The 10,763-nt window shown below is 45.0% G+C and overlaps 1 protein-coding gene across 1 annotated transcript; it reads right to left on the reverse strand.

Moving 5' to 3' along the window:
• Positions 1-956: 956 nt before the first annotated feature.
• On the reverse strand, positions 957-9,695 carry LOC136572378 (putative N-acetyltransferase 8B). Its single transcript, XM_066572899.1, has 2 exons — positions 9,575-9,695; positions 957-3,555 (listed from the first exon to the last, which is right to left on the reverse strand). The coding sequence occupies exons 1-2, from the start codon at positions 9,629-9,631 to the stop codon at positions 2,881-2,883; spliced, it is 732 nt and encodes a 243-aa protein (XP_066428996.1). The 5' UTR covers positions 9,632-9,695; the 3' UTR covers positions 957-2,880.
• Between the last annotated feature and the right edge of the window lie 1,068 nt (positions 9,696-10,763).

The raw sequence follows: 10,763 nt of genomic DNA on the forward strand, positions 1-10,763 counted from the left end.
CCCCTGCGCCCGAACCAGGCGGCAGCGCATTCAGTGGAGTCCACGCTGCTATTGCTTTTCTTGTACCGGCAGTGTAGTATCGTGCTGCCGGTCCCCCCGCGGCCAAAGCAGCAGGGAGCAGTGTAAGTCTCCTAGGCGCTGGTGTCCCCGGGTGGCACTCCTGCACCCCCGGCAAAGTTGCCTCCCCCTTGCGGTGCACCAAGGGGCCAAGCAGGCTGCTGCGCTGTGAGTTGCGTCCTCATGTAAGTCCGCCACTGTTGCCCCCCGTGTCCGCTTCCCCTGCAGCCAAAGTAGGCGGTAGCGCTGTCACTGAGGTTCCCAGGCCTCACTCCTCCTGCAGTTAGGTGTGCCGCTTCGGCTCCCCCGCGTGTGTCACTGCTGTCCACAGCTAGTAGGTCCTTCCAGGAGCTTTGGGAACTTTGTTTCTTGACCCAATCAGGAGCTGGGGGTGTGAGAGGGGCGTTCCTCCTGTCAAACCCCTAGCTTCCTGGTGGCGTCAAGATACACTAATACTGACTGATTGTGCCACTTAACAAAAGAAGATCTGTGGAGACTATCTGCTGTACTTTACCACAATAATCCAAGTCCAAGTGTTGGAAATGTATTGTACTTGAAAGTATTAAGACCGCAAGAGGCACCTGGAAACTCTGCACTCAACTCAGCTTCTTCTGTGCTATATTCTCCAGTGTTATATACATGCTAACATCTAGTACTCAACCACAATAGTAATACCAATGTGCTATTCATACTGATTACATCTACTGATTTATTGATATCCTTAACACTTTGATTGTTTGTACGGTTTAATCACTTTTATCCCATAGCAAGTGGGCTGTCATGGCATTAACTATATAGCATTCTACAAGTCAAACCGTAAAGGCACGAATATATAAAAAAGAGACGCCAAACTTGACGCTTCTAATCCTTAGAACAGACCTAAGCAATAAATGTGACACAAAACAAGAGATGGGAGAGGAGAAGAAAAAAAAAGGGGCGGAGGAAGGAGGAAAACGGGAAAGGAAGGTAGAGTTGGAATGAGGGAGAGCCATTACAAAGTCTGACAGGCTGCGTAACCAGACTGAAAGCTTGTGGGACTCCATATACACAATCAAGGGGATCTATATCTTTAAAAATGTGTTGCACCCCATTTATGTTTGTCTCAAATTCATCCATTTATAATATACCCAGATCCCCCTGGTACCTGCCATCTGCAGTGAACCATACCGTCCCATGCCTCCATTAATATGTACATTATGTTTGGCAGAACAGACCTGCACATTCTGATGGAGGAGAGCAAATTACTGACATCTCTCATGGGCAACTATAGAAGTGGTTGGTAAAAAGAAATATAACATGAGCTTCTCCAAAGTGGTGTAAGAGGAGAAGACCCCTGGAGAGAGCAAAAGCTCTAGATTTTCCCATTGTGGACATTCTTCTTTCTGGAACTTTACTCGGGGGCAGGACAGTCATCTGTGCAGCCGCTTAAGCTTCACAGGGCCCAGAAGGGAAGGGGGCCACTCGTGCTCAGACACTCCTGCATCATGTGATTTATGCACAATCACCGAGTCTTGGCTCATAGATTGTAAGCTCTTGATAGCAGGGCCCTCACTTATATGGTTCACATTGTTTTACTTTCATACTGTCTATAATGTCTGATTCGTCTCTACATGTTACCTATCATTTGGAAAGTTCTGTAAAATATGTTGGTGCGATAGAATAAAAATGCTGATGATACTTATAACCTGCTGCTGGACCTTCCATGACATCATAATCACATGACAGAAGGTCCAGCACAACACATCAGAGGAGGAGGAGTTCCAGCAGCAGAGTAATGACTTCCCCTAACAGTTCATGCTTTATTCAAAAAGATGAATATATGGTGTATACATCCAAAGGTTAAACTGCTGCGTTGATGCTGGAACTACTTCTAGACCTTCCCAGGCCGGGTGGTCCTCTTCCCTGCGCCTGTGTTGTTCCTGGCGGGTGAGATGATGCCTTCATTTCTCCTGCTGTGAGGAGAAGGACCTTTTAAGGAGGAGGTTAGTCCAAAGGCTAGTATTAGCATTCTTGTACATATGTGAATTAACTGATCCCAGCATACATCTACCATTGTTAAGGGTATACTGGGAGGTATAGTTTCATGCAGCACAAAACTATATGGCAGGGGCTAATCTGATTTTGCAATTGATATTCATATTTCTTGGTTCTGGTACTGTTAGTATATTAAGAACTTGGTTTTGATGTTGCATATGTGTTATGAGCTTGGTTATAGGGGTATATTTCTGTAATGAGTTAGGTTAGTTAGTGTTATACTTGTTATGAGCTTAGTTCTGGTGCTGTATTTCTGTTATGAGCTTGATTCTGGCACTGTAATTATGTATTGAGTCAGGTTCTAGTGTTGTATTTGTTATGAGCTTGGTTCTGGTGCCGTAGATATGTAGTGGGTTTAGTTTTAGTACTGAATTAATGTTGTGAACTTGGTTATGACACTGTATTTATGTACTGCGTTTGGTTCTGGTACCGTAGATATGTACGGAGCCTGGATCTGGTGTTGTAGATGTGTGATGAGCTTGGTTCTGCTACTGAGCCTGCCAAGCTATAAAAGTTGTCCTATAAAAATGCTGTCTCCAATGTGTGTGCACGTGTACGTATAGATGTAATGGATTGTGGATGAAGGGCCCGTTCTTTGCACAGGGGCCCTCTGCACACTATATCTGGCAATGATCCTGTTGATCATATAACTTTGACTTCTACAAATTAAAGGTGAAGAAATCAAATAGGCTGAAGACTTGAACCTTCATCACATGAATGACTGTGGCATAAATTTAAAAAACACAATCTGTTTTTAAAAGATCATCCAAGTGACATAACCATAGAGTATCATCCACTGGAGGAGATGTCATATCTGAACCCAAGCCAAGATATTCCAACAAGTCCAAGGAATGGATTGTAGAGGTCTGTTTCTGTAGTCTTGAAGCCCAACTTCGTATACAGTTGTACACCACTGATTTGTATGGACGTGGTGGTCAGGACGACTGCATTACACCCTCTCCTCCGTGCATAGTCAATCAATGTCCTGCATAATAATTTAGCAATCCCTTTGCCTCGGTGGTGACTCGATACCATCATCCTCTTCAGCTCCACATTCTTTTCGTGAGGAGTAATGGCTGGGATAGCGGCCACCGTGCCCACAACTTCTCCTTCTAACTCCACCACCCAGAAACAGTATCCTTCCCTCTCTAAATAATATTTTCTGATGTCCTTCAAATCTACGGCCACACCTCGTCTAGCATGGTAAAGGAAAAACTCTCTACCAGGCAACCATAAGATGATCAACACACCGATCCCTGCCAAGAGGGAGAGCACAATGGACCCATAAGTGGCCAGTGGAAGAAGGAGTCCCACCAACAGGAGGAGCCAGCAACGAGGTTGCTTCAAAGCATGGTAGAAGCATGGAGAGATGTGCTCACGACATCCAGATATAAACAGCTCTTGGGCTGAATGGAGGTCGGATTCCTTGTACAGTCGGACTTTATAAGCGGACATATTGTCTCCCTGAAAAAGAAAGGATTAAATTAAATATATGAACAAAGAAATTAAGACATGCAATGCTGGGAAAAATATTTGCCCCCACCAATTTCTTCCATTTTTGTTAACAAGCATACAGATTAATTTCAGCTTTGTCACAGTTCAAGTAAAAAACCTGGTACACATATCTTTGTTGCAAAGTATAATTTAAGTTTTTTGAGGGTTTGGGGGGGAAAGGGACAAGGAAGGGAGATAGGGGAGGGGAAGGGGAGGAAAGGAGGAAAGTTGAGAGGGGGAACCACAAGTAACTCAAAAAGTCATGAAGTTTGAAATTTATCACAATAATATACGATACCCAACTCATTGGGTAAAAAGAGTGGTATAGATTAACAGAATGGTGAAGGTTGGCAGACCTTGACCCTGAAGTTGCCTAAATTCCCCAGTGGACCTATATGTGGGTGGAAGATGAGTGGAATCTTCTCGACCAAGGACCCCAAATGCTTCTAAATTTCTCATGACCCTCACCCTAACCCTTCATCCCTTGTGGGTGCCATGGGTTGAAGCCACAGTAGAGGGATTTGGGTTTTAGCTGCAGAGATTAGGTGCGTAATTAGGTTAGTTTTAGATGGTTTGTCGTCAGCTGAGGATCTAGACAGTATCACATAGAAGCCTAAATGTGCTGTCCACTATGTCTCATATTGTATCTTCAATCTGGTTCCCATAGGGGCGCAGTAGCAGGCAAGAACACTAAATGTGCATTAAGGAGCCCACATGGTCCTTGCAGTGCCAGAAATGGTTTGAGTTTGATAATTTGCAAGCAAAGAGCCATTTGGGCGACTTCTGCAGCGTCCGAGGAGCGGGCCCACAGCCAGTGAGATAGCGGGGTAGATTTGGGCCTTATCATGGGGCTCTACCATCTCCTCCCCTGGGAATAGCATGGGACCCGTCCAAGTTACCCCTGAGGAACTTTCACGAGGGTAACCCAAATGTAGATTACCTTAACAGTCCTGTCACTCGTGATGGCACTGCCCCTTTCTCCGTGGTGAATCCAGATGGTGAAATAAGTGGTCCACACACAGGGAAACGTTCAAGGAGCAAAGCCGGGAACGGTCAGCAGTGCTCATTTACTTGAACAAATAACTGTACAGTCCAACAGTGGTCCAAACCTCAGGCACTCCACGCTGCATGGTGGTTCCACTCTCTCTCTCCCTCTCAGTGATTAGGAATAACACTGGTATCTCCTGGGTAAAGCAGTCCCAGGGATGGCTGTTGGATACCTCTGTGCCTCTTCCATTCTGGCCCACACAGAACAGATGGTGTCTGTGTGGCTCACTTGCAGAACTCCAGACGCTCCTTTCCCTTGCAAAACCAGAACTGAACTGACTTGCAAAAACCTTGCAATCATATATACATAGCACGATCACATGACAAACAACAAGATACATTTTCCAGAAATCTCACATACCAGACAGTTAACCCATTTAGTGCTGCATATTCATGCAACATAAAAGACACTGACAACACATAGGCACAAGACAAATGCATTCATACATTATGTACCAACGGGTCAGCAGGTTGTAATGATTTTCTTGTAATCTAATACATCTACAATGACCATGTGAGCTACCCAAGACCGCCCTCACCTCTCTGTCAGTCAGTTTTAGGTTAAGCTCTGTTTCTCGTGTTATGATGTATGCTGGCCTATAGGTCACCTGAACGGTTACAAACTTTCTTTTGAGGATCGAGACTCAACTGCTGTGGCTACACTGTGCTGGCGCGGTTTAGGGACGCTGCGGGAGATGGATGAGCTAACTCCTCCCGGAGAGAATCCCAGACCTCTCAAGAGAGGATCGGACGTTGGTATTTTGTAGATTTTTTGTGTAGGGTGCCATAGGTCCCTTAACAAGGTTGGTCCATATGATGCATGAACTGAAGAACTTTTCGATTTTTCGAGGGTTTTATCGGTTGCAGCCATCTATTTAGCTGGATTGATTAGTATTATTGAGACATGTCCGGCAAGTTGATGCCAACATTCTCCCTCCTCTGAGCCAAAAGGTTGTGAGGCAGTCGGGGCCTTCTGTGCTTCCAGATAAGTCTGGAGAAGATTGATTTAATATACAGTATGTGAAACAGGAGTCCGGGAGGCAGATTGGTGTCATTGGTAGCTTATACAAACTTCGGGAACAAGGTACATTAGCAGTAAATTCTTCCGTGTGAACCAGGGGAGAACTGGTAGGTCATACTTTGGTAAAAGTCATGTCATTTCTTTAAGGAGTGGGGCGAAGTTCTTATAAAGATTCTCAAGGTATTTTGTGATTGGGATCCCTAAATATTCCATATGGGTCTCAACCCTCTTAAATTGGGACGACACTTGGAGCTTTTTTACTGGAGGAAGGGTGATGCTTAGTACCGCTGATTTAGCTATGTTTACTTTAAGGTTTACTTTAAAGTTTAAAAAAAAAAAAAAAATTTCACCTCCCGTCACGGATCTGATCTGTGAAGGGAGGTGAAATTACTTACCTAAGAGCTCCGGTGATGTCCCCAAATGAGATCTTTATCCATGGACCTTTCTCTAACTTCGGCGCATGTGCCCGCAGCAAAATGGCGGATGTAAGCGCAAAAGCTGTGGAGGGTCCAGGAAATTTATAATCTCCTTGCTCCTGGCTACTAGAGATAGCTGAGAGTCTGGAGCAGTGACCGAGGGGCGCAGAGAGCGGTCTCCGGTCACATGATTGCCGTTATCCTATGGATAATGGTGACCACGTAAAAGTTAAAAACAGTTCAAGTTTATTGCTCTTTTCGGTTTGGGCCCCGTTGTGCAGCCAGGCATAAGATTAGGCCACAACGGGTATGTATCTGAACACAGGTCAAACAGAGGGATCTATTTTGGGGTGAAAATCTTCATTCATATGTACACTGTACAAAAAAAGCTGTTTTTAAAATGACACAATTTGCAAAAAAATGAAAATTGTAATTCTTTCCTTCAGTTTTGCTTAGATTCATTCAAAAACTGTAGGGTCAAAATATGCAGTTCACCCCAAGATGAATTCTTAAAGGGGTCTAATTCACAAAATACAGTCACTTCTGGGGGTTCTCCATCGTTTTGGCCATCTACAAGTGGGCAATGGGGCCTAAATCACCTTCAAGCAAAATGTCTGTTCTAAAAGCCACCGGCTGCTCCTTTCATTTTGGGCCCTGTTGTGCATACAGACATAAAATTAGGGCCACAATAGGTATGTCTTTGAACACAAGAGAAACGGGGGGATCCATTTTCGGGTGTAAATCCTCACTTTCATGTGCGCTGTAGAAAAATGTCTTTAAAATGAAATATTTGCAAAAATATGAAATTTTATTTTTTCTCCTCTAAATTGCATCAACTCCTGAAAAAAAAACTTTGCAGTCAAAATCCACCTGCCCCCCCCCCCCCCCCCCCGCCTCAGTGAATATATTCAGGGGAGTATTTTTTAAAATGTGGTCATTTGCGGGGGGATCTATCATTCTGACACCTATGGGCCCCTGCAATCTTGGCTTGGTGCAGGAAAATAAAGTGTTCATCAAAATGTTGACAATCAATATTAAATTTGTACGTCTCCTAAATGATTTAAAAAAGCAAAGTTTTTCAAATGTGCGTCCAGAATAAAGTGAACTGATGGAAATATATATTTGTACAGTATGTTTGCACATATTTGAGATATGGCAGTTGAAAATGTGAAAAGAAAAATAATTTTTTTTTTTCAAAATGTTCCCAGTTTTGGCACCTTTAATAAATATACACAAATTCTATCGGTCTATTTTTACCACCTAAATGAAGTACAATATGTGGTGAAAAAACAATATCAGAATCACTGGGATATGCAGAACCTTTACGGAGTTATTCTATGTTAAATGTCAGATTTCCAAAATTTGGCTCAATCACTAAGGTGCAAACAGGCTTGGGGTTAAGGTACCATTTATGGAATGGATTTATATATGGAGAATAGAGTCCTTATGGCCCCCTAAGGCTCCTGGGCCCAGGTGCAACCACATCTCCTGCACTCCCTATAGTTACACCCCTAACCTTGACTGTTACCCTCAGCCCTCTCACACCTGCAGCCTGGGGTCTCAGAGGACCTCATACATGCCCCTAGAGACCCTCTTACCCCAACTTCAGTTGAAATCCCAGAAAACAACAGTGGGAACCAGAGAGCAGTGGGTTACCTGCATAGATGTGCACAGTATACAGTATATACATGACGGACCTGGTTCGGCTGTGGTCTCTATGGGCTGAGGTCGGTGCTGTAGACTCAGGGACAGGATGAGACCCGACTCTTCCAGCCTCTAATAAAATAATCATTAAATGGCCCTGGAATAATTAACTAGAAGCATCGTGTCCTTTATACACAGTTCTATGAATGTGTCCTAATAATACCGGACATAAGGTCACCTACCTGAGAGGACATTGCAGGGCAGCCAGAAGCACCCTATGCTGGGGTATCTGTGTAGGTGGGGTGGGGGACGTGTTGGGGCTGTGATGGTATTTAGATGTATAACATGACTATAAGAATACCAGTGGGTGTGGAGGACTGGAGAGACCATGGAGGTGGCTGTGAGTGGGCGCTCCTCCCAACTGAGCACTCTGGTCATTTAGTGGGAATGTAGACTGGGATTCTGCTACAGCCTGGCCCCTACGGAACACCAGAGCCACCCGCCCTATGGGCAGCTGCTCTTATGTCCCCTGGTGAGATCCTCATGCGTTGCAGAGTGTTAAGGCAGCAGTATGGATTCCTAAGCTCTTGCTAACAACCTGAAGGTTGCAGGTTCAATCCCTGATTGGTTCAGGTAGCCGGCTCAAGGTCAACTCATCCTTCTGAGGATGGTATGAGTACCCAGCTTGGTGCAGTGTAACAAATAGCTATTATTTGAACTAATTATAATAAGTTTTATGTATAGCGCTGCAGAATAAGTTAGCACTATACAAATAACAACATTTTTTATTTTTTTAGCTACTGAGTTGCGCCCACTTACAGCAGGTTCCTTAAAACATGCATTCTCCTCTGGATTTAACTGCTCAGCTACGAACATCGTCCTGAAAAGGAAAGGACTTCCGCTGGGATATAGTTTATGAGCCCTATGAAGGTAACAGGGGGACGTGGTACATTCTGCTTGTACCGCAGCGGATACAGCCGGCAAGGCCTTGACTGCTGACTAAAGTGGGACTTTAGGCCTTTTCCAACTGCATGTATAAAGATTATTCTGGGACTCCAACTTAGCTCAGGAACTCTTTTATTAACTGCAAACCACCTGCTATGGACTCACTTGCTATACTGTTAATATAAGTTCCAAGCACCTGAGATGAGTCACGAGTCTCCATACATGGCACAACCTGCAGTTCCAAAGCCATTGTCCCCCCTGGTGGCAGGGAACATACCCCAACCACCACCTCAGCCATCCCCTTTATCTGCACCCAATCTAGCAGCTGGCAGCCAGTAGCTCCACTTTTTTCCACTAATCGCCTCTATAAGCTGTCATGTGCTGGTTGCTCTATATTCCTGTATTACATGCATGTACTGGACATTGATTTTAATGACAATATGTAATGCCTCACGTCTTCCTTTGTTTTGTTACCACCAGTGCAGCTTCTTGTCTGGAGAAGATAACTCTGATACTGGGAGATGCTCCATGGTATGTCCTATCTGCTCAAGCTAGTTCTCACCTGACACCACATGTAGTAGCTGGTGCCGGTGTTAATATAGTATATTAACTGGTCCTCCTCCTCATCCCTTGTACCCCTTATGACCATTTTTGCTGCCTGTTGTCTGATTTCCGATATATCTGCATTTGTGCCTTGTCTTTTGACATCCCCACCGTCATTATGGCCGACTACAACATCCCTATTCAGCTGCCTCCAAACTCCTATCACTGACTTCCTCCTTTGGCCTCTCACAAAGGTCCTCTGCCCTCACTTACAAAGATGAACACTTACCACTAGACCTCATCTTCCCTCTCTTCTGCTCCCTATCTACTCCCTCTAACTCACCTCACTGCTATCTGATCAAAACGTACTTACCTTCACCTTCCTTTTTCCTCCAGTGCTCGCCCGTCCAGCAACTAGTGCACCCCTCATAGGAGCCTCAAGTCACACACTCTCCAACTCCCTCCTACCTCTCTCTAGATATCGTCACTCCAAGACACAGCAGCAGCCTTCTATAACACCACAATTACATCAGTCCTCGTCTCTGCCGTCCATCTCACATACAAAAGGACACTGAATCAATAGGCAGCCCTGGCAGACTGTACCAAGGAACACTGAGGAGAGCTTCTAGGGTTGGGGAGAAGTGCTGGAAGAAATTCCACTCCGAGAAAGACTTCACAGTATTCCAACAGGCCGTCTTCAATTCATAATCTGCACTCCCTTCTCTCACACAGTCCTACCTCACCTCCCTCATATCCTCCCTCTCCCACAACTCCAGGCAAGTATTTCAAGGCAAGACATTCAACTCTTTTCTGCGCCCCAGATGCCCCACCCCCCACCCCCCACTCGTCCCGTCCCCCCCCCCCCCCCGCACCACCACAACATCTCACGTCACCAGCAAGGACTTTGCTAACTAATTTCAAACACAAATGTCAGCGACATCAGAAAAATCTCCAGCCTACAGTCCACACCACCCGTCTGCACATCTACTCTGTCCCCCACCCCCCCTTAACCTGCTTCCCCATCATTACCGGGGACAAGCTGTCCATCCTATTCTCCAAATCCCACCTAACTACCTGTGCATTTGGCCCAGTCCCATCTCACCACATCCCCAGCCTTACCACTGTGTTCCTCACGGCCCTAAACTACTTTTTCAACCTCTTGCTAACTACTAACTCTCTGTCCAGCTACTATCCCATATCACTGTTCGCATTTGCATGAGAACATCCAGCACAGCATGCAAAAGACAAAGGTCAGCATGTCCAGCAAATCGATGAAATGTGAAGGTGCATGTGAGGCATGGCTCCGACAATGACAGTAAACACAGGCCTCGGCACTCATACATTTAATATCTGAATAGAATTTCCCAGCTGTTGCTTATACTAACTGCATAACAATGCAAGGTTGTTAGCCATATTTTGATCAAAACGTGGGAGCCCATCTGCCATGTCCAGGCAAAATTTATTGGATGGGTACCTAGATCTAAAATACAGCTCTGCTTGGTCCAAAGTTGCTTACTATTTGCTAATTGAAAATCATTCCTCTCTATTGCTCCTCCTAACCT

This window comes from Eleutherodactylus coqui, chromosome 7 (genome assembly GCF_035609145.1).
Source record: "Eleutherodactylus coqui strain aEleCoq1 chromosome 7, aEleCoq1.hap1, whole genome shotgun sequence".
NCBI classification, from domain to species: Eukaryota; Metazoa; Chordata; class Amphibia; order Anura; family Eleutherodactylidae; genus Eleutherodactylus; species Eleutherodactylus coqui.

Coding starts and splice junctions, on each gene's coding strand:
- LOC136572378 (XM_066572899.1), bottom strand. CDS start 9,631: ATGAGGGGTGCACTAGTTGCTGGACGGGCGAGCACTGGAGGAAAAAGG. Junction 3,556..9,574: donor GAGGAAAAAGGAAGGTGAAG/GTAAGTACGTTT, acceptor TTTCTTTTTCAG/GGAGACAATATGTCCGCTTA.